The sequence below is a fragment of the Cherax quadricarinatus genome, chromosome 31 (genome assembly GCF_038502225.1).
Source record: "Cherax quadricarinatus isolate ZL_2023a chromosome 31, ASM3850222v1, whole genome shotgun sequence".
Classification (NCBI taxonomy): Eukaryota; Metazoa; Arthropoda; class Malacostraca; order Decapoda; family Parastacidae; genus Cherax; species Cherax quadricarinatus.
The window spans coordinates 20,580,726-20,605,869 of record NC_091322.1 but is presented as its reverse complement, the minus strand read 5'-3'; the positions used below and the strand labels follow the sequence as shown (position 1 = coordinate 20,605,869).

Below are 25,144 nucleotides of genomic sequence, written 5' to 3'. Positions count from 1 at the left end.
AAAAACTACGAAAAACAATGGATTTTAAGGAAATGTTTGGATGAATGCACGGAGTATATGCTCACTCGCCGACAGACAAAGGGAGACTGATTCATCAAAGCCTGGCGTCCTGGTGGGAGAGGTGGGTTAATGCGTCTAATATGGCTGATATACATAGCAACGGCTGAAATACGGAGCAAAATTTCCGCTGAAAAACTGGCCTAAAAACGAATCTGCCAATAAATAAAATGGCCGAAAAATGAGGTTCCACTGTACCTACATAGTATCATATGTTACTTTTTACTAAATATTTTACTACTGTATATGCTGCCAAACATATTACTTTTTACTAAATATTTTACTACTGTATATGCTGTCAGAGGTACGGTCGTAAGTACGAGTGGTCATATGTCAAGCAGATCGTAAGTCGGATGGTACTTGTATATATTTTATAATGTTATTCCTAATTTTAGGTGTGTTTGGAGGGAGGGATCCCAGCCTCAGTAGCAGAGTCATGTATGAGCCGTGGTGAGCGACCCTCTGGTGACCTGGTACCCTGGAGCCTGGCTTCACAGTTCCTGGATTCTACTCTCACATCACTTGTAGGGGCAAGAATTGTGAGAGTAGCGACACATCCAGACTGCCAAGTAATGTCAATATTCTTAAGTGTTTTACATAAGTCACTAAAAATATGTAATTCCAGTTTTTTTTTTATCCTACTTGGTTGTGGCCATTATGGGCTCTTGTACATGTGTAGTGCAGAATGTGTTATTTGTCTGCACGTGTCTTTCTGAAAGCTTACATGCTTGACTTCACTAGGTCTATTTATTTATTTCATTAGTATGTCAGTTCTTGTAACTTGTGTTTTTCCTGTTGGGCTGCCCTGCCTTGGTGGGATATGGCCGGTTTGTTGAAAGAAGAATTCTTTCAACAAAACTCATCAATATAGCATACAGTAATCTCATAACTATCAAGATTCATACTCTTGACACATGAGATGTGTCAAGTGCATGACACTGGCAGCATTTGTGCCCATATACACCATTATTAAAGAAATGTAACTATTAAGTCAGTGGATTATTATTCATGGGACTCAAATATAAACAGTAACAATAAGGTAAGTTAATCAGAGGGTGGTTTAGATTGTGCTTTGGGACTATTTATTTACATGTTTTACCAGGCATTATTATATAGAAAACCACAATAGCTTAATTTCTTTCCCTAATTTAATTAAGAGTCATTCAGTCAGTCATCAGCCAGGCTATGGAAAGGTTTACAGTGAACCCATAGGCATCTCACCTGGCACAGTCTGTGCCTTCAAAAAAATAGGTCAAATTGTGATTTCATTCCATGCATTTAATGTCAGTCCTGGTGTGATGTGGATCACATCAATACAATAAGAGGAGAGTATCATAGCAAAATGACTGACTAACCATACCACAGTTGGGGTTAGAGCCCACTGGCCCGATGGCTAATGCGCCGGTCTGGAGTTTTATGACTCTCTGATCGCGGGTTCTAACTCCACCTGTGGTATGGTTTGTTTGTAATTGTGTCATTACGATTTCGTGAGTCAAAATGACTGACTGATGGGCATTTCCAGGGAGTTGTCCTGGTTACCCTGACACCTTTCTCCAAACCCAGGCTGCTCATCTGAAATGTCTTTGGTCTGCCATCATCCCTCTACTTACCTGTCTGTTTAATATTAAAAGGATCAGACTCAAGTGATTTGATTATAAGACTTATTCTTGTGTGTGTAATTCTGGGTCATACCAGCAAATATCTTACTTCTAAGTAGTAGGCTTGTATGGTAGACAGCAACCTCCCAGGGAGGTACTACCGTCCTGCCAAGTGAGTGTAAAATGGAAACCTGTACTTGTTTTACATGATGGTAGGATTGCTGGTATCTTTTTTCTGCCTCATAAACATGCAAGGTTTCAGGTACGTCTTGCTACTTCTACTTACACTTAGATCACACTGCACATACATGTACAAGCATGTATATACACACCCCTCTGGGTTTTCTTGTATTTTCTTACTAGTTCTTGTTCTTGTTTATTTCCTCTTATCTCCATGGGGAAGTGGAACAGAATTCTTCCTCTGTAAGCCATGCATGTCGTAAGAGGCAACTAAAATGCCAGGAGCAAGGGGCTAGTAACCCCTTCTATATATATGTTACTAAATTTAACCCTTTCAGGGTCACCAGGCCCTCTCCGAGACTTTTCTCAGGGTCGCCCAAATAAAAAAAAAAAAAAAATTCTTATGAAAAGATAGAGTCTTTTCCCGATCATAATGACACCAAAAGTATGAAATTTGATGGAAAACTTACGGAATTATGCTCTCGTGAAATTAGAGGTCTCGATGATGTTTACGCATTGGTGATTTTGCCCACTTTCAGCCCTATTTTCGGCCAATTCCTGTGTACTAGTCAACAAAAATCATAACTAGAACTACATTTTTTTCTATCGAATGAGTACAAGAAACCACCCATTTACCGAATTCAACTATCCAGTACAGTGGTCAGAATTTAGCAATTTTGCCAATTTCACACAAATTTCAAAAGATGCCAATTTCCAAATAGGGTCCAGAATAAACAAGAAAGACATTCCTGGCACTAAAATAACATTTCCTCTGTTCATTAGTCATGTCCCCAGGCCCCTCTTACATTCTTTTGCTTTCCAGTTTGAATTTTTTATTCTCACAAAAAATAGAAGATTTACTGTTATGCAGACTACTGTATTAGTGATTAGTGTAGAAATGGTATAAATAATATCGGCTCACTTGTGAAAGAATATTAGACTCGCCAATTGACGTGTATTGGACGCTTAGCATGATTTGTTTACTTTTGAACTTTGGTAAAAATCGAACATTTCTGCTAATTTGAGCTCAATTTCAAGGTACTTTTCATTGTAAAACCAGTCAAAATCATCTCAATTTCTGTAGTATGTCTTCCATTCTATAAAATGAGACCAGGAAAACTAGAATACAACAATAAATACCATATGAAAATACAGTGCAAAGTCGTTGTTTTAATCCAAAAACATGGTCAAAGTTTTTTTTTTCTCATTACGCACCGTGTGCTGCAGGATTTTTTTTTATACTGCGCACACTGACCACATAGACCCATTCTTTCATATGTAGGCCTACCAGCTTTCTCTCACTAGATTTGAGGGCGCTAGAATTTAGGTGTACTAGTACGTCAAAAACCCTGGGTCGTAAGCCGTACTAGTACGTCAAAAACCCTGAAAGGGTTAAAAAGAGAAACTTTTATTTTTCCTTTTGGGCCACCCTGCCTCGGTGGGATATGGCCGGTTTGTTGGAAGAAGAAGAAATATCCTATCTGTGGCCTCATTAAATCCATAACATTAATTATATTTCCTAATTATTATCTCGAAGGGATAGCAGAGGCACTCATTTGTAGTTTGTAGCACCTAACCATGATCCTGTATGGCTAAAAGGCAGGTTCTGGCCCTTGTGGAGGGTCATGTGATGACACAATACCATGAGAACAGCTCTCTCCCTGTAACTGCAAATATGGACTTGTAAGATTTTTATAAACAGCTGATTTGTCTTTTGAGTGTGTAAAGTACTAGATATAAAAAAATTCTGGAATAAAAGGTATACCCATGACTTAGGACTGGGATACAATATTATAGCCAGAGGCAGGTAAACCAGTGTTATTCTTAAAATACTATTTTTGTGTATCCTACTTTAACCTTAGAAACCATATTTTTAATGTTTAATTATTTCAGTCAATGGGCTATGGGTCAAGAGCTGTGAACCTCCTTAGTGACTACTATAAGGGAAAGCATCTTCCTCTGGATGATGAACAGAACTCTTCACTGACTGTAGAGAAGGCTGACTCCACTGAAAATGTTATTGGTAAGTTTATAAGATCCTAAGTAGTAGGTTGGTAGACAGCAACCACCCAGGGAGGTACTACCATCCTGCCAAGTAAGTGTAAAACAGAAGCCTGTAATTGTTTTACATGATGGTAGGATTGCTGGTGTCTTTTTTTCTGACTCATAAACATACTTCTACTTGCACTGAGGTCACACTACACTTGCATGTACAAGCATATATATACACACCCCTCTGGGTTTTCTTTTATTTTCTTACTAGTTCTTGTTCTTATTTACTCTTATCTCCATGGCGAAGTGGAACAGAATTCTTCCTTCGTAAGCCATGTGTGTCTTAAGAGGTGACTAAAATGCCAGGAGAAAGGGGCTAGTAACTCCTTCTCCTGTATACATTACTAGAGTTAAAAAGAGAAACCTTTGTTTTTCTTTTTGGGCCACATTTCCTTGGTGAGATACGGCCAGTTTGTTGAAAGAAGTTTTAAGAACATTGTCTTGTCCACCTCAGTTAAGTTATCAATAAGGAGAGGAGAGGCACATCTGGAAAGGATGAAAAATTATAGAGAGAAAATATTTTAAAAATGTTAGGCATGACATGGCTTTCCAGTATCTAGCAAAACCTGTACAACATCACTTCAGCCATTGCATGAACATGCAAGGCATTCTTCATTATTTGTCACTAAAACAAAATATCAGGCCATTTATTCCATCTTAACTATCAGTTTACATTTAGTCATGTTTATAACTGCTTCTCGTGCATTTTTCACATACTTAACAACGTAATTTCTTCTCTCCCAAACTCTCTACTCCTCGGAACTCTTCTGTCCTCTGCCTTCCCTACATTTCTGGTCTTTCTAATCTCAACAATTCTCTCCGTCCCTTAGACATCAAGCTTACCTTCCGCCAGACTAACACTCTTCGCACTAATCTCGTTCATACCTCTCCTCCCTCTACAGATGTTCCTGGTGTCTACTCTATTTCTTGCTCCTCCTGTCCTCTTCAATACTTTGGAGAAACTGGCCGATCTCTTTCTGACAGACTTAGGGAGCACAAAAATAGTGTTAGGCTTGCCGACACTAACAATGCTCTTTTCTGTCACGTCAGAGATCACAGCCATCCTATAGACTGGTCTTCTGCTAAAACTGTCTTCCCTACTTCCAACTTTAACAGTTGCCGTCTTGTTGAATCCTCTCTAATACACAACTTTCCTTGTATGAATCTTAGTCCTGGCTTCGTCTCTGTAGATGCCTTCCTCTCCCACTACATTGTAAAATGCTCCAAACTTCAGAACACCCGTGACAACCTGATTCCTCATTTTTTCTTCTTCTCCCTCTTCCCCTTTCCTCTTTCCTTTTTTGTCTTTCTTCTGTCGTGTGTTTCTGTTCCTTCATTATTTATTTCATCACTTCCCCTTCCCCCCACCTCTGTGCACTTGCTCTCCCTCTGTGGGCACCTAGCTCCCTTGCAGTGCTCCCCTTTCTTTATATTTGACTGGCTCCTCCTCCTTAGTTCCCCACTACTACCACTACTACCTCTACCAGTACTACTACTACTACTACCACCACCTCTACCACTACTACTACTACCACCACTACCTCTTCCTGCCTATATATAGCCGTCCTGCTCCACTTCTGGTTAGTGTGACTTTGTAAATGGTCCAAGTTGGACCGAAAGGCGGGTTATTTGTGTATCGTTCCAGTCACGGTATTGTGCCTTTTTTTGTTACTCCTTCTTTAGCTCTAACTCTATTTGAAACCCCTGACCTAATCCCATTTATTCCTCCCCACTGAAACTCTCCCACCCCCTTCAGCTTTGTTTCACTTAAAGCCAAGACATCCAGCTTCTTCTCATTCATAACATCCACAATCATCTCTTTCTTATCATTTGCACAACATCCATGCACATTCAGACTTCCCACTTTGACAATTTCCTTCTTATTCTTTTTAGTAAACTTTACAGGAAAAGGGATTACTAGCCCATTGTTCCCGGCATTTTAGTTCCTATTACGGAGGAAAGATTCTTATTCCACTTCCCGCTGCTGCTGCTGCTGCTGCTGCTGCTGCTACTGCTGCTGCTGCCGCTGCCGCTGCTGCTGCTGCTGCCGCCGCTGCTGCCGCCGCTGCTGCCGCCGCTGCTGCCGCCGCTGCTGCCGCCGCCACCGCCTCTTCTTCTTCTTCTTCTTCTTCTTCTTCCTGCCTATATATAACCGTCCTGCTCCACTTCTGGTTAGTGTGACTTTGTATGTGGTCCAAGTCGGACTGAAACGTCGTCGTAAGCTCCTCTCTTCTATGTGCGGGTTATATGTGTATATTCCTCCTCGTCTTCCAATCCTGACCAGCACCAATTCCTGGTGATAATTGGTGCTGGTCAGGAGTATGCCCCTCACATGTCATCTCTGTACCACAACATCAATTAAATAATGACCATTGAACAAGGTAGACAAAGGCTGTCTTGGGAAGAAAGTGTAACAGGCATCCCTGCGGATTTGCTAGGTTTTGCGTTCCTGGAGGCCCTATGAAACTAAAAACTAAGATTAATGTAAAAATTATGTTTGCATGAGAAGTTTTATTTCAGATTTGAGTTCATTTTGTGTTTGAATGATCATAAGTGTGTAATACAGCACTCTAATCTGGTTAATATTGACATTTATAAGAATGAAGCACCAAAATGGAGATTTCATTAAAGGAAAGCCACTGAGAACATTTTGAGTGAACTCTTTCAGTCATTTCAAGTGAGTACCACCATAATTATTTTTATACTGCTCATCAGTAAAAATGTTGGATAATGGAAACTTACAAATAGGAAATCCCACATAATTGTAGGGAAGACTGTATAAAACTGTAGCAGAGATAGGTGAGGTAGTTAAAGCAGGGATAGATATGATAAAGAGGGGTTTGGGATATTTGCAGTTTGGAGTGACATCTGAATTGTCACAATGTGTGTGCCTCTGCAAAGACAGTGATTATGTGTGAATGATGGTGAAAGCATTTCTTTCTTTCTTTTTTGGGTCACCCTGCCTCAGTGGGAGACAGTTAGCATGTTAAAAAAAAAAAATTATGATAAAATTCCTGATACAGAAGAGTACCTGGCTGCAGTTAAACCACAGATTTTAAACTCAAACTCTCATTATTGTTTACAACACTAACACTCAGCTTCCATACTATACTTACACATTCCCGTCTCCACTTATGCATTCAGGTCTCCAAAAATAGTTTATCGACTATTGTGATACAAAAATATTTGGGGGCAACAGAGATTAAATCTGTATGTAGAGTACAGAGATTCCCGAATCACTTGCTCCATATAATAACAAGTTAACTGTAATACATTCAAAATATCCAGAATAATTTGGGAAACTTTGGAAGCTTTCCAGAATGGTGAGAACCTCAGCTGTCCCATGTTTACTGCTGTTCTACTTGTTAATTTGTCATGATCACCTGACTCTTAACTGATTTTTTTTTAATATGCTGGCTGTCTCGCACTGAGGCGGGGTGATCAAAAAAAAAAAGAAAGAAACACTTTCACCATCATTCACACATAATCCTGAGATGTACTATTTATAAAATCCTTCAGAACATTCCCCATTAATGCACTCGTTTTGTTTTGTTTTTTGCAGTGCCTCGTAAAAGAGATGAACCACTGTTGTCCAAGTTGGATGAGCGTGTACCAGAACATGTTGACTACCTGAGTGTGTCTTACGGTGTTACTCGACCACTTCTCAAATTCTGGTGTCGAGCTGGATACCTTCCACTGTATGTCAGGTTAGTTCTCTTCCTCCAAACATTTTTTTAATATTTTTTCTTTCTTTCAACAAGCCAGCCATATCCCAACAAGGCAGGGTGACCCAAAAGGAAAAATGAAAGCTTCTCTTTAAAATTTATTAATATACTATACAGGAGAAGAGGTTACTAGCCCCTTGCTCTTGGCATTTTAGTCGCCTCTTACTACACGCCTGGCTTACAGAGGAAGAATTCTGTTCCACTTCCCCATGGAGTTTTAATATTTTATATTAATCAAATTATTTTATGTAATTATAATGTAACTTAATCCTTTAAGTGTTTCGAACATACTAGAATGCAGGTACTAGTACTGTGTCTGATGAACTAGTTCCCACAACTTTTTGTACCTACAACTCTGCCTCCTTCCTATATTTTTGACCTCACCACAACACTTTGGGTCTTCTTCCATCTATTCATACATTTGAAAAAATCTAAGGCCTGCAGGGTCCACACAGTTTATCATGGTTAGCTACTTGGGATGATTGTGTCTTGATGTACTAGTAAAGATAAACAAAAGGAACCAGGAGCTGTTGTTTCACTGCCAGCTTCCCTACCCATACAAATGGTGGAATTCAAACACAAAGCACAGTTAAGTACAGTAGGGACCTGTACTGACTGCCGGATTAATGATGGCCCACCTGTATTATATCATAATACAAACACTGTACATTATGTACAAGTTGTTTCCACGTTGATACAGTAGAATAAATAAAGACCAACACTTCTATTCTCATGTAATTTTTAGAAGGAATGATGCTCTGACAAATTATTATTATTATTACAAGTTATTATTGTTTTTACAAGTTATTATTTTTATAATCATAATAAAAAAGAAGCACTAAACCCAAAATGGTCATGAATAGGTATAGATAGAGTGAAAGCATACGAGAGGAATAAATTTCTAGTTAAGTTACTGGTGTTTAACTAGAGAAAACATAATTCTTCGACTCTCCTACCAGATGTCATATTTATATCAGTTTTTATACTGTGGGTGTATGTATCATGTTTATATGTTACATAGCATGTTTATTACATAATTTTGAAAAGAATATAAATGGATTAATGGAAATGTCTATATAAACGTAATATACAACATTTAATGCCCCCCTCCATGGCGTCGAATAGAGAGACTCTTAGTGATTTTAATGTGTACCTGCATGGCAGCACTGTGTGTAAGCATATTTAGGTACAGGTACACATAAGTATAATTATCAGAATACATATAAAATATGCAATGACTTGAAAACACTTGAAATTTTGGAAAATTTCCAGACATAATAGAGAGTTGTGTTCATGGAGAATGTAAACAAACTGGGTGGGGTGCGCCATATTTGAAAGCCCGTTCACTGTATAGAAAATTTTGATCATAATTTGAAATTGCCGTATTAGCGGAATGCCGTAAGGCAAAACGCTGTAAAGCGGGGCCCTGCTGTACCATATTACTATATTTAATTTGTATTTTTATATTTTTAGTTCATACTTAGTTGTACTTTAGCTCATTCTAGCATAACACTTAGACAACATCAACTTCATTATGTTTATTAGTGACTATACTCTATATGACCAAAGTGCTTTAACTATATACTTGTCCAAACTTCCCACTACTACAGATATCAGTACTAGAACTCAACACACAATTCAGGACATAAATAACCACAAGTGAAACCTAGAAGATGAATGATCACGTCGACCCTGATATAAACCTCCATAATCTAACACCCAGTCAAAACCTACTGGAAAGTAACTGCCTTTATTACACAGCATCACAAGCCAGCACTATCCTAAGCAGTGCTAAAAATCTATCAGTTCTTAACTACAACATCAGGTCCTTAAGCAAACACTATGATGACCTCCTGGCACTCCTTGAGCCGCTAAAGACACCTTTCTCCTGCATTATTCTTACCGAGACCTGGCTTAAGCAGGACACAATAGATATCTACCCTCTACCAGGATACACAGCAATCCACAACTGCAGACCATACCAAGTTGGGGGTGGTATTGAAATCTATTACTCTAACCAACTATCTTGTATTAACACCACTTGCTTTAGTGATGAATATGGGGAATACATTTTTGCTAATTTTACTGTGAAAAACCTTAAGATGCCTATAACAATCGGTGCCATTTACCGAATACCCCACACAAACATCCCAAATTTCAGTGAGAAATTAAAGGCACTAATAACAAACAAACAAATGAACAAGCACCACCTTCTCTTACCTGGAGACTTAATATCATCCTTGGCCTACTAGATGATCAGCCTGTAACTGATTTCATCAACAATATGAATAACACACTTCTCATACCAACAATAACTAAACCAACCAGGCTCACTGAGACAAGTGCAACCATAATAGACCACATATGGACCAATATACTAGCCCCCCTCAAATCAGGGATAATCACAGACAGCACTACAGACCACTACCCTACCTTACTCTTAACAAACGTTAGTAAACCACCACTGGAATACAACAAAGTTTCATTTAGACTCCATGACGAGGCCTCAATGAGGAAGTTCACAGCAGACCTAGAGACTGATGACTGGCCTACAGAATTCTCCAAGGTCAATGGTATTGACGATTGGACAGACATTTTACTTAACAAATTACTTAGACTATACAACAAACATTGTTCTATAAAAACAAAACAGATCACGAATAAACGGCTCGGTTGCCCACGGTAACCAGCAGCATTCTGAAATCCATTGATAAGAAACACAAATATAAAAAGCAATATAGACAGGGCTTAATACATAAAGATATTCTTAAACCTATTCATCAGTTCTTACTAAAGTAATAAAGAAAGCCAAACAGCTGTACTACTCCAGCAGATTCATTGACACAAGAGGAGACATAAAAAAGACCTGGAAAACGCTCTCTCAGATTCTGGGCACCCACAAACTGAAAAAAAAAACAAGAATATTGTCCTAACTAAACCTAATGAAACACCACTGCATCCCACTGAAACAGCTAACAAGATAAACGACTTCTTCTCACCCATAGGATCTAATCTTGCCAGTAAAATCCCACGTACCAACGCCCATGCCGGGGACTATCTAGATGGGAATTTCCCAAATTCCTTCTATCTTTTTCCGACTGAGCCCACCGAAGTCACTGAGATTGTAAAGTCACTTAAAAATAACTCAGGGAACCTGTCTCATGTCCCACCATTATTGTACAAGCGAGCTGCCCATGTCTTTTCGCAAGCTATTTCATTACTTTTTAACAAGTCACTAGAAACTAGCACCTTCCCGAAACTATTCAAGACAGCAAGGGTTACACCAATACATAAAGGTGGTGACCCTACAGTTGTAAACATAGGCCAATATCAAACTTACCATTGCTATCCAAAATCTTCGAGAAACTCGTGCACAGGAGACTGTATTCATTTATAACGGCACAAAACATGCTCAACCCCTGCTAATTTGGATTCAGGAAAAATAAAAGCACTAATGATGCAATTGTAAAATTGCTAGATCTGCTTTACACAGCATTGGAAAATAAGGAATATCCACTAGGAATTTTTATTGACCTAAGAAAAGCTTTTGACACAGTAGACCACGGCATCCTACTCCACAAACTTGACCATTATGGTATAAGAGGCCATGCGCTTGCATATTTCAAATCCTACCTTACTAATAGGTATCAGTATGTCACCATTAAAGACACAGCATCATCAACATGGCCACTTGATACTGGAGTTCCACAGGGAAGTGTCCTTGGACCCCTGCTCTTCCTCATTTACATCATTGATCTTCCAAACGTATCCCAACACCTGAAACCCATTCTCTTTGCTGACGACACGACTTACGTCATCTCTCACCCTAATCTTGCCACCCTCAACACCATTGTTAATGAGGAGCTGCTCAAATTATCAACTTGGATGACAACCAATAAACTTACACTTAACACTGACAAAACCTACTATATTATGTTTGGTAGCAGAGCAGATGCTGCGCAACTTAACATTAAGATCGACAGCACTCTAATTGCCAGACATAATGAGGGCAAATTTCTAGGCCTATACCTCGACAACAACCTGAATTTCAGCAACCATATCCAACACATATCAAGTATCCAAAACAGCTGGGGTACTTTCCAAGATACGATACTACGTGCCGCAAAATGCCCTTCTCACACTATACCATTCACTCATTTATCCATACCTAACCTATGCTATTTGTGCTTGGGGATCAACTGCAGCAATACACCTAAAGCCAATAATAACTCAACAAAAAGCTGCAATAAGAATAATCACTAATTCCCATCCCTGGCAACAGCCCCCCCCACTCTTCATAGATCTAAACTTACTCCCTGTTCAGAACATCCACACTTACTGATGTGCAATCTACATATACAGGACCTTAAATTCCAATATTAACCTTGACCTAAAATGCTTTCTTGATAGTTGTGACAGGACCCACAGGCATAACACCAGACACAAACATCTCTGTGACATTCCCTGTGTCCGACTAAACCTTTACAAAAATTCAATGTATGTCAAAGGCCCTAAAACACACTACCTGAAAACTCTAGAACAGCAGATACATTCATCACCTTCAAAACTACTGTTAGAAACCACCTGGTGGTCCACATTTACACTCACTCACACACCCATTTGACTATAAGCACAGAAATACGTATCCTAATCTTAAAATAATGATTCCAAACTAGTCATAAGTTTGCCTGTGATACTCCAATATAGAAACTATGTATTGTGCCAAAACAAAAGCATTCACATTGCTAAATTCACAAACTAGTGTTTGTCACTTAGTATTTAGTCAACTTACTCCACAATTTGTTATAATTTAGGGTTAAGAATTAATCTAAGTTTGCCCGAAATGCCTAGCCATGCTAGGTGTTCTAGTGGCCCCCTCTGTAATTATTATTTTACTACATATAAACCACACAATAACCAAAATCTGTAAACCCTGCATTGTAATCCTTATAGAGAATAAACTTTGATTGATTGATTGATTGATTATGTGAATGGGGTAGAGGTGGAGGCTGCTGCTCTGGGATAAGATAGATACGTTTTCTCATCTACCTCTGGTCTATAACAAAAAAAGACAGTGTTTACATCAGGGGAAACACTCCTAGATCATTCTTGTCATAAGAAAAAATGCAAAAATAGCATTTATTAAAATAATAATAATAATAATAATTTATAATAATAAATAATTGATCTGGAGCACCTTAAATGTCATAAGTATTTCGTATAGGTTAGGTAGCTAACATTTAAAGCACTCCAGAGCGATTATTATTTATTATTATTACATCGACATACCTTGTTCACAGATTTTAATACTTTCTTAAGTTGCCACAATACACCGAGAATGTAAACACACAGACGAACACACCAGCTAGCCCCTTTACTGTGAACTTCTTTTGTACTTCTTCCATTTTCCTCTTGTTTTTCCTCTTCCAAAAGGAAAAACAACAGGATATTTGTTCAAATATTTAGTCTTGGAGACTGTGAAAGCTAGTGTACTGAGTGGCTGTAGGAAGGAGATTAAGATGCTTGACGCTGAGATGCTGCACTGCCCGTTCATGACCCAAGTTCTCATACAGTATACAATAACAACTCATCATAGAGCCCGTCATAACTCTAAGTTGTCGGTAATCAAATACATCGGTAAGTGAGGAGAGGCTGTATATCAGCCTTCTCCCAGCATTATTATAATCTTCTCACTTCATTTCATGATGCCTCATTCTTAGGCCATCAGCATGTAAGTAGCTGATGTATGTGTATTTTCTCCATATTTTTATTGCCAGGTCCTCCGGTGACTTGCCTACACCAGCTTTTCACCAGGAAACCTTTACTAACTTTGGACTGGGTTCCTGATATACAGTGGTACCTTGGGATATGAACTCAATTCGTTCCAGAAGGGTGCTCGAGTGCCAATACTGAACGAATTTGTTCCCATTAGGAATAATGTAAATTAGATTAATCCATTTCAGATCCCCAAAAATACACTTGCAAAAGCACTTACATAATTGTTCGAGTTTTGAGCTGTTTGTACCCTGAGGTACCACTGTACTTTGATTATAATTATGCATGTACTCTTTTTGGGTAATTATACACAAATAACCTTCACGTAGAAGAGAGGAGCTTACAATGACATTTCGGTTCAACTTGGATCATTTACAAAGTCACACAGTCACACAGTGTGACTTTGTAAATGGTCCAAGTCGGACCAAAATGCCATCATAAGCTCCCCTCTTCTATGTGTGGGTTATTTGTGTATTGTACCAGTCACGGTATTGTGCCTTTTTTTGTTATTAAGGTAATTATGATGGCCATGACTCAGAAAATCGTAATAACACGATTTCAGTCATATCACAGAATAGGTGGGGTTCAAACCCCTGGTAGGTGAGCCGTAAAACTAACAGGCCAGTGTGCTAACCACTTGGCCAGCTGGCCTGTGAGTTTTAGGACTTGACTGCCATGGGTTCAAGCCCCACCCATTTTGTGATTTGATTTATGATGGGCACTTCTCCATCCATATTAGAGCTAGGGATACCATCAGCTTGGCCACAGTAAGATTCATATTGATCATCCCAGCAGTCAACCCAGCCCAACATAGGTTATGAACTGAAGGTCAGATGTGGTAACTCTCCTTATATAGTGTTTTAGTCATGGGTATGATATTACATATACAATAATAAAAATTGGAAAGAGTAATGTACCCAGACAACTGTTTGGCAGGCCACCGAGGATAGACCAGATGATTATCTAAATCCAGATATTAGTTGTTCTCAGCAATATGTGATTAGTTCCTGAGGCTAGTTCTCAATTATGAAAGGTTGCTTGTGTTATTACTCTTTCTCTTTGTGTGTTTATATGTCATAAATAATCAGGATTTTTTGGGACTAGCAGGGAGAAGAGCATAAGCTAAACCCTACTGTAGAATGCAAGACCTTGCCCTGGGGCTATAAAAGAGCTCCTCTTCTCGCATTCACACCACCTTGTCTATAGCAGTTTGGTTTTATAAATCACTCACAAGTGGTGGCAAGTGGTTTTTATGACTCAATATATTGTTGGAGTGTGAGCAAGATAACATTTATGAAAAGATTCAGGGGAAACCAGTTAGCTGGACTTGAGTCCTGAAGGTGGCAAGTACAGTGCCTGCACTATGAAGGAGGGTTAGGAAACTGAACTGTGATAACAGCACACTTCTGGCAAGATAATTATTGAATGATAGTGAAAGTTTTTCCTCTTTTTTGAGTCACTCTTTCTTGGTGAGAATTTGCTGGTGTGTTAAAAAAAATAATCCATGTCACAGATTTAACCCTTAAATGGTGCAAACATATATATACGTTCACTCGCGTAGCGCCCCAAATATTTTGAAAAAAAAAAAGTTGTTTTTTTATATATAAAAAAAAAAGCACATTTTTTTAAGTGTTTTAGAATAAAAAAAAATTAGGGTCAGTACTTACAGAGATATGAGGCCGAGAAGTTGGCACTGGATGCTCATGTGACGGCAACATGGAGTCCTGCAGCTTGCAGAAGTGTTGCCGATATACCTTTTTTTCTATTTTTCATATTATTTTATATAATTTTTATGTTCTGATAATTACAGTTTATAGTAGTTCTTGTCATTCCATAACCAATCTTTGTTCTGACACTAGTATTAGGTATTGAAATTGTACTAAAATTGTCACAAACACACTGACAGGTGGACATTTATACCTGCCTTGGTCATTTACTATTGTCTTGGAATATACAGGTATATATAAAGTACACCTACCATCTGACTTACGACCGAGTTCGGTTCCGAGAAACCGGTCGTAAGTCGAAATGGCCGTAAGTCGAACTTTACTACTGAATATCAACAAAACATTTTTGTAATGACTTTATTTTATTGTTTTATTTTGGTATTTCATGTTTTACTTTACTTTTTATGTTGTTAGTACTGTATTTTATACTGTAAGGTTTAGGATAAACACTATGTACAACACAAATAGTTGTTTATTTCCCAGAAATTTGGCATAAAAAACACGGTCGTAAGTCGAGTGGTCATAAGTCGAGCAGGTCGTAAGTCGGATGGTAGGTGTATTTATAGGTTCCAGCAATGTTTTGGATATGTGGAAGTACAGTAGGGCCCCGCTTTACGGCGTTTTGGCTTATGGCATTCCGCTAGTATGGCGATGTCAAATTATGACCAAAATTTCCTATACGGCAAGCGGTCTTTCAAATACGGCCTCCCCCCCACCCCGTTTGTTTACATTCTCCGTGGCCACATCAATATATTATGTCAGGAAACTTTCCAAAATTTCAAGTGTTTTAAAGTTACTACGTATTTTATATGTACTCTGATAATTATACTTATGTGTACCTGTACCTAAATACGTATACTTACACACTGTGCTGGTGTGCAGGTACACATTAAAATCGCTAAGTCTCTCTCTACTCATAACGCCAACACTGTGTAATAATAATCACTCTTGGGCACACTAAATGTTTTATTTAACATTAATATAGGCATTTTCATTAATCCATCTATGCTATTTTCCTCAAAATTATATGTGAAACCCGATACATAGCATATAAACACGATACATACACTCACAGAATAAAAATTGATGTAAATATGAGATTTGTTTACAAACAGCTGTGTAGGTGGTGTCGGAAGAATTACGTTTTCTCTAGTCAAACTGGGGGATAACTGTAGAAAAATATTCTTTTCATATGCCTTTACTCTATATATAGCAATTCACGACCCTTGTGGGTTTAGTGCTTTTTATTATAATAATAATAATATTATTATTATTATCTTCATTCACTCTAAAAATGGTGTGTTGCTGTTTGTTTATTCTGAACTAACTTGTACAACTTGTACACAATGTAAGAGTATTTGTATTGTGAGGTAATTATTATTATAATAAAAAAATATTGAGGTAAATGTTTTACAAACTCTTACAAACGTACGTGTTTTGGCCCAGCCACTCCCCCACTTCGCTTTTGTTTACAATTTCCGGCATGAATTATTCATTACTTCTCCCTTCATTTATGATGGCATCTAAAGGTAGTTGTTAGAAATTATTAAATTCAGTGAACAAGGTATGTCGATGTTAATAATATGGCTCTGGGCCACAGTGTAGGTAGCCGGTAGGTGTAGCCCAGGTGGGCTACAACTACCGGCTACCTACACTGACTTCCTACAAATAAATACTACTCACCTCTCTTCCTATATTAAGACTACATATATTTTGAGGTAAATAATGAGTGTACTGTATGTGTATTTTACTGCTCTGGGATGTTTTAAATATCATATAATAAGTATGAGACAGGGAGCCAGGGCTACCTTCACCTGGGCTACCTGCACCTGACTTCCTACAAATAAGTACTACTCACCTCTCTCCCTACATTAAGATTACAAATACTTTAAGTAATGAATGTACTGTGAATGTATTTTACTTTAAGTGTTTTTAATGCCTAGTTCTATTACTAACTAATATAATTTAGTGTAAACTTGTTGTCTGGCATTTGTATGCATTTATAAATGGAAAAAAATAGCGTTCTGCCTTCCGGCGATGTCTGCTTTCTGGCGACAGCCTGGAATCTAACCCGCCATATAAGTGGGGCCCTACTGTATATGATAATAAGGAGGAGGAGGAGGAGGAGAAGAAGAAGAAGGAGGAAGAGGAGGAGAAGGAGGAGGAGGAGGAGGAGGAGGAGGAGGAGGAGAAGAAGAAGAAGGAGGAGGAGGAGGAGGAGGAGGAGGAGGAGGAGGAGGAGGAGGAGATGGAGATGGAGATGGAGATGGAGATGGAGATGGAGAAGGAGGAGGAGGAGAAAAATACGTAATAATAATAACGGGTAATAATGAGTTCCCTTGAAGCATGGAAAACAAAGTCCACCCCTGACAGTGACATGATAAGATGAGATAACATCTGATAAGAGCTGATGTTTGATGAGCATACACTAGGGTGAGGGGAGGGTGCAGCAGGTAAGAAAAGATTAGAGATGACATTTGACAAGCATCGCCCTCGCTTTGTTTTTGCTGGTACACAAACATGTCTGTCTGTCTATTTGTCTGTCTGTCAGGCTCCCTGCCTATCTGTCTAGCTCTCTGTCTCAGAGAGAGCCACAAGACTGCATCATCACATTTACTAACATCTTCAAGCAGAGTATAGCACTTTGAATTTTTTTGGGTTATCCTAGGTAATTTATACTTTATATACTTGCATTTATGTGTACCTGTGAGACAGAGACAGATTGAAAGAGATAGACAGAGACAGATTAAAAGAGATAGACAGAGACAGACGAAGGCAGAGACAGACAAAGGCAGAGACAGACAGACAACGACAGACACATTGACAGAGACAGACAGATAGACAGAGGCTGATAGAGACAGACAGAGACAGATAGACAGAGATAGACAGATCGACAGACCCTAAACTTGGGGTTAACATCCCTTTCCTCTTAAAAGAGAAGTGTTAATATGACATTACATCAGTGAATCCTTGGTGTTTGCCGCACTGTTTGCTCTAGCTGGTGCTCAATTTAACTGGTGCTCCCACAAGGTACCAAGCGGTCCCAGATTTTTTTAATACTGTGCACACCGAGTGTTAAGACCCATTCAATGCTGACCAGGCATATCAGGCCAATCGTGCCAAATTTGGAGGCAGGAAAATTAAAACATATATATACGTAGGTAGTAGGTTGGTAGACAGCAACCACCCAGGGAAGTACTACCGTCCTGCCAGATGACTGTGAAACAAAAACCTGTAACTGTTTTGCATGATGGTAGGATTGCTGGTTTCTTTTTCTGTCTCATAAACACGTTAAGATAACAGGGATATCTTGCTACTCCTACTTACACTTTGGTCACACTTCACAGACACGCACATGCATATATATATATACATACATCTAGGTTTTTCTCCTTTTTCTAAATAGCTCTTGTTCTTTTTTATTTCTTCTATTGTCCATGGGGAAGTGGAAAAGAATCTTTCCTCCGTAAGCCATGCGTGTCGTATGAGGCGACTAAAATGCCGGGAGCAATGGGCTAGTAACCCCTTCTCCTGTATACAATTACTAAAAAAGAGAAGAAGAAAAACTTTATAAAACTGGGTTGCTTAAATGTGCGTGGATGTAGTGCGGATGACAAGAAACAGATGATTGCTGATGTTATGAATGAAAAGAAGTTGGATGTCCTGGCCCTAAGCGAAACAAAGCTGAAGGGGGTAGGAGAGTTTCAGTGGGGGGAAATAAATGGGATTAAATCTGGAGTATCTGAGAGAGTTAGAGCAAAGGAAGGGGTAGCAGTAATGTTAAATGATCAGTTATGGAAGGAGAAAAGAGAATATGAATGTGTAAATTCAAGAATTATGTGGATTAAAGTAAAGGTTGGATGCGAGAAGTGGGTCATAATAAGTGTGTATGCACCTGGAGAAGAGAGGAATGCAGAGGAGAGAGAGAGATTTTGGGAGATGTTAAGTGAATGTATAGGAGCCTTTGAACCAAGTGAGAGAGTAATTGTGGTAGGGGACTTGAATGCTAAAGTAGGAGAAACTTTTAGAGAGGGTGTGGTAGGTAAGTTTGGGGTGCCAGGTGTAAATGATAATGGGAGCCCTTTGATTGAACTTTGTATAGAAAGGGGTTTAGTTATAGGTAATACATATTTTAAGAAAAAGAGGATAAATAAGTATACACGATATGATGTAGGGCGAAATGACAGTAGTTTGTTGGATTATGTATTGGTAGATAAAAGACTGTTGAGTAGACTTCAGGATGTACATGTTTATAGAGGGGCCACAGATATATCAGATCACTTTCTAGTTGTAGCTACACTGAGAGTAAAAGGTAGATGGGATACAAGGAGAATAGAAGCATCAGGGAAGAGAGAGGTGAAGGTTTATAAACTAAAAGAGGAGGCAGTTAGGGTAAGATATAAACAGCTATTGGAGGATAGATGGGCTAATGAGAGCATAGGCAATGGGGTCGAAGAGGTATGGGGTAGGTTTAAAAATGTAGTGTTAGAGTGTTCAGCAGAAGTTTGTGGTTACAGGAAAGTGGGTGCAGGAGGGAAGAGGAGCGATTGGTGGAATGATGATGTAAAGAGAGTAGTAAGGGAGAAAAAGTTAGCATATGAGAAGTTTTTACAAAGTAGAAGTGATGCAAGGAGGGAAGAGTATATGGAGAAAAAGAGAGAAGTTAAGAGAGTGGTGAAGCAATGTAAAAAGAGAGCAAATGAGAGAGTGGGTGAGATGTTATCAACAAATTTTGTTGAAAATAAGAAAAAGTTTTGGAGTGAGATTAACAAGTTAAGAAAGCCTAGAGAACAAATGGATTTGTCAGTTAAAAATAGGAGAGGAGAGTTATTAAATGGAGAGTTAGAGGTATTGGGAAGATGGAAGGAATATTTTGAGGAATTGTTAAATGTTGATGAAGATAGGGAAGCTGTGATTTCGTGTATAGGGCAAGGAGGAATAACATCTTGTAGGAGTGAGGAAGAGCCAGTTGTGAGTGTGGGGGAAGTTCGTGAGGCAGTAGGTAAAATGAAAGGGGGTAAGGCAGCCGGGATTGATGGGATAAAGATAGAAATGTTAAAAGCAGGTGGGGATATAGTTTTGGAGTGGTTGGTGCAATTATTTAATAAATGTATGGAAGAGGGTAAGGTACCTAGGGATTGGCAGAGAGCATGCATAGTTCCTTTGTATAAAGGCAAAGGGGATAAAAGAGAGTGCAAAAATTATAGGGGGATAAGTCTGTTGAGTGTACCTGGTAAAGTGTATGGTAGAGTTATAATTGAAAGAATTAAGAGTAAGACGGAGAATAGGATAGCAGATGAACAAGGAGGCTTTAGGAAAGGTAGGGGGTGTGTGGACCAGGTGTTTACAGTGAAACATATAAGTGAACAGTATTTAGATAAGGCTAAAGAGGTCTTTGTGGCATTTATGGATTTGGAAAAGGCGTATGACAGGGTGGATAGGGGGGCAATGTGGCAGATGTTGCAAGTGTATGGTGTAGGAGGTAGGTTACTGAAAGCAGTGAAGAGTTTTTACGAGGATAGTGAGGCTCAAGTTAGAGTATGTAGGAAAGAGGGAAATTTTTTCCCAGTAAAAGTAGGCCTTAGACAAGGATGTGTGATGTCACCGTGGTTGTTTAATATATTTATAGATGGGGTTGTAAGAGAAGTAAATGCGAGGGTCTTGGCAAGAGGCGTGGAGTTAAAAGATAAAGAATCACACACAAAGTGGGAGTTGTCACAGCTGCTCTTTGCTGATGACACTGTGCTCTTGGGAGATTCTGAAGAGAAGTTGCAGAGATTGGTGGATGAATTTGGTAGGGTGTGCAAAAGAAGAAAATTAAAGGTGAATACAGGAAAGAGTAAGGTTATGAGGATAACAAAAAGATTAGGTGACGAAAGATTGAATATCAGATTGGAGGGAGAGAGTATGGAGGAGGTGAACGTATTCAGATATTTGGGAGTGGACGTGTCAGCGGATGGGTCTATGAAAGATGAGGTGAATCATAGAATTGATGAGGGAAAAAGAGTGAGTGGTGCACTTAGGAGTCTGTGGAGACAAAGAACTTTGTCCTTGGAGGCAAAGAGGGGAATGTATGAGAGTATAGTTTTACCAACGCTCTTATATGGGTGTGAAGCGTGGGTGATGAATGTTGCAGCGAGGAGAAGGCTGGAGGCAGTGGAGATGTCATGTCTGAGGGCAATGTGTGGTGTGAATATAATGCAGAGAATTCGTAGTTTGAAAGTTAGGAGGAGGTGCGGGATTACCAAAACTGTTGTCCAGAGGGCTGAGGAAGGGTTGTTGAGGTGGTTCGGACATGTAGAGAGAATGGAGCGAAACAGAATGACTTCAAGAGTGTATCAGTCTGTAGTGGAAGGAAGGCGGGGTAGGGGTCGGCCTAGGAAGGGTTGGAGGGAGGGGGTAAAGGAGGTTTTGTGTGCGAGGGGCTTGGACTTCCAGCAGGCATGCGTGAGCGTGTTTGATAGGAGTGAATGGAGACAAATGGTTTTTAATACTTGACGTGCTGTTGGAGTGTGAGCAAAGTAACATTTATGAAGGGATTCAGGGAAACCGGCAGGCCGGACTTGAGTCCTGGAGATGGGAAGTACAGTGCCTGCACTCTGAAGGAGGGGTGTTAATGTTGCAGTTTAAAAACTGTAGTGTAAAGCACCCTTCTGGCAAGACAGTGATGGAGTGAATGATGGTGAAAATTTTTCTTTTTCGGGCCACCCTGCCTTGGTGGGAATCGGCCGGTGTGATAATAAAAAAAAAAAAAATATATACGTTTGGGGTGCTACGCGTAAGAACGTATATATATGTTTGGACCGTTTAGGGGTTAAAGTGTCCCACTCTTATGCTCTACACTTTAAATATTCTCCTTCAGATCTTCATCTACTTCTTCCATGATTTTGAGTACTACTGATGGTAGGTGTTTCTAGCTAGGCTGTACTGAAGGTTGCTGTTGTCCTTAGCAGTGTCTTAAGTAGACGTTAGAGGTAACCCCAGTGAGCATGCATGGAGGAGATGTAAACAGAGTTGTTTCTTATGAGTGAAACATTTCCTCAAGAAAATATCCTAATATTGCACTTGTGTCCCATTTATGAACTTGCCACATTTATATACCATATTTTAAACCTACCTAATATTATGTAATATTTATTAACAGCCAGGTGGTTAATAAGATAACAGGTGAGCACAACTGTGTTATGGTTCATCCTCTTGAAGACAATGAAGGTGTAAGTGACTATAGTGCCAAGAGAAGTTCCTGGGTTGATAAATCTTCACAAGAGTTCCTAAGAAGATTTCTTTCTCTTCTTGGGGGCCCACTGAGTGATCTCTCTCCCATATTAGCTCTTGAGGTTATTCAAGCTCATTCCAACACAGTCACTGCAAAAGGTATGTGATAGTGTTCTTTGTGTATTGAGTACATGTGTATAGTTTCATATCAACATGCCATAAGAACCTTAATGGTACCTATTAATACAAATTGTATATAGTATATTGCTGCATACACATACTGTTGTTGAGGTGGTTTGGACATTTAGAGAGGCTGGAACAAAATAGAATGACTTGGAGAGTGTATAAATCTGTAGTGGAAGGAAGGCAGGGTAGGGGTCGGCCTAGTAAAGGTTGGAGGGAGGGGGTAAAGGAGGTTTTGTGTGTGAGGGGCTTGGACTTCCAGCAAGCATGCCTGAGTGTGGAGACAGTGGAGAGTGGAGACAAATGTTTTTTATGACTTGACATGTGGTTGGAGTGTGAGCAAAGTAGGAGGTACAATGTCTCTCTCTGAAGGAGGGGTGTTGATTTTGCAGTTTTTAACTGTAGTGTAGGTGCACCTCTGGCAAGACAGTGAGGGAGTGAATGATGATAAGTGTTTCCTCTTTTTCGGGTCATCCTGCCTTGGTGGGAAACTGCCAATGTGTTAATAAAAAATAAAAAACATATAGTTCTGTATATTGTATATGTAACATAACAAGTTTTGTAGGTTATACAGTGTGTGCTTAACTCCTTAACTCTCCAAACATATATCTACATTCTTACCGCTAGTGCTCCAAATGCAGATCTACGTTTTATTTTTTCTGCCTCCAAAATTGGCACAATTGGCTTGAGATGCCTGGTCAGCATAGAATGGGTCTTAACACTCGGTGTGTGCAGTATTAAAAAAATCTGGGACCACTTAGTACCTTGTGGGAGCACCAGCTAGAGCAAACAGAGCGGCAAATACCAAGTATTCACTGATGTCATGTAGTATTTAACACTCCCCTTTTAACCCTTTGACTGTCGCAGGCCCCTTTCTGAAACTCATTCTATGTCGCAAAAATATTCGGAAAAAAAAAAATTATTTTTTTCTTATGAAAATGTTAGGATTATTTTTCTGAGTGTTTTAAACCTAAAAAAATTTTTTGCCTTCAGTACTTACCGAGATATAGAGCCGCAAAGTTGGCAAAAAGTGAGGTGCGTACGGCAACAGCGACGACTGCCGCCCACCTGGTATTCTTTTATTTACCCTAATTCAAAAGTTTCTTGTATTTTCCAGTATTTTTCTTTTCCAAGTAACTTATGTGGCCTGTGAGACCAAAGTAAGGTGCATTGTTCAAATATACACTCATTGTTTACAACACAATAACTGAACAAACTTTATCACTATTAGTTTGTGTATACAATTTGCTTACACAAACAAACAATACAAAACAATGTTTATTACTATTGTTCCAATATATATATACATATGTACAGTCACTGAACATTTTCCTAGAACTGCTGCAGCTTGTGGAACTCTTTGAAACATGGGTATATGCAGAGTGGCACTTGACACTCCTCACACATAAAACGAGTGTCTTGCGTGTTTGTGGGCGTTTTGTGGTATGTGTACATACATAACACCTCTTCTGAGCATTTTTCTTGGCAGTAGTAGGAGGCAGTTGTATGGGGTAGTGATCACCAGGCCTGAAACGAGATGGCGTGTGTTGGTAATTTCGTGGGCGCTGGTCTATTGCAGGTGTTGCTCCTTGGTACTTTGCGATTACAGTGGACCCCCGGTTAACGATATTTTTTCATTCCAGAAGTATGTTCAGGTGCCAGTACTGACCGAATTTGTTCCCATAAGGAATATTGTGAAGTAGGTTAGTCCATTTCAGACCCCCAAACATACACGTACAAACGCACTTACATAAATACACTTACATAATTGGTCGCATTGGGAAGTGATCGTTAAGCGGGGGTCCACTGTATTTGTCTGATTACTGACAAACAAAATTCACCATATTTTGGTGTTTTGTTGGTCTTCAACTTGTATATGTTATAAGCATTTAGCATAGAGATATCAACAAGATGGAAAAAAAGTTTTACATACCACTTATAACTCTTGCGTACACAATCAGCAAACCCAATCTGCATGTCACATTTGTCCACTAAGCGCATATTGATGTTGTAGTCCATGACAGCTGCAGGCTTTAGAATGGGTTCATTGGTCTCTCTGTTGTGCCTGCCACTGTGTGCCATTTCGTTTCAGTGAACTGATGTCAGCAATGTGACATCACGTTTGTCATGCCACCGAAATGCCATGATGTCATTGGCAGCAAAGGCTTGCACCTCACCTCTGCGAGTGCCACCGTTGAACCTTGGCATATGTTTACGATTACCACGCACTGTGCCACACACGTCTGTCAAGTTCACTCGCAAGAAATCACTGAGTAAGGGGCTTGTGTACCAGTTATCAGTAAAGAACATATGCCCCTTACCAAGATATGGTTCCATCATTGTTCTAACCACATCACCAGAGATACCCAATAACTTCATGGTATCTCTCAAAGTATTACTGCCAGTGTACACAATGATATCCAAAACTAGACCACTTCTGCAATCACACAGTACAAATAACTTTATACCAAAGCGTTTCCTCTTGCTTGGTATATATTGCTTGAATGAGAGTCTTCCTTTGAATAAAATCGAGGGCTCATCAATAACAAGCTTCCTGAAGGGATAAAAATACATGCAGCACTTTTGTTTCATGTACATAAACACATTTCTGATCTTATGTAACCTGTCGGTT

The 25,144-nt window shown here is 39.2% G+C and overlaps 2 protein-coding genes across 4 annotated transcripts in view; one reads left to right on the top strand and one right to left on the bottom strand.

Moving 5' to 3' along the window:
* Nucleotides 1-25,144, bottom strand: part of Rab39 (RAS oncogene family member Rab39) — a 552,594-nt gene that overhangs the window by 177,852 nt on the left and 349,598 nt on the right. The window lies entirely within an intron of this gene.
* LOC128696337 (RNA cytidine acetyltransferase) overlaps nt 1-25,144 on the top strand; it is a gene marked incomplete at its 5' end in the record, with an annotated part of 179,451 nt that overhangs the window by 118,076 nt on the left and 36,231 nt on the right. Inside the window, 4 exon segments of the mRNA XM_070090239.1 lie at nt 453-626; nt 3,729-3,858; nt 7,450-7,594; nt 22,259-22,488. Of these exon segments, the coding sequence (XP_069946340.1) occupies nt 453-626; nt 3,729-3,858; nt 7,450-7,594; nt 22,259-22,488 (679 nt within the window).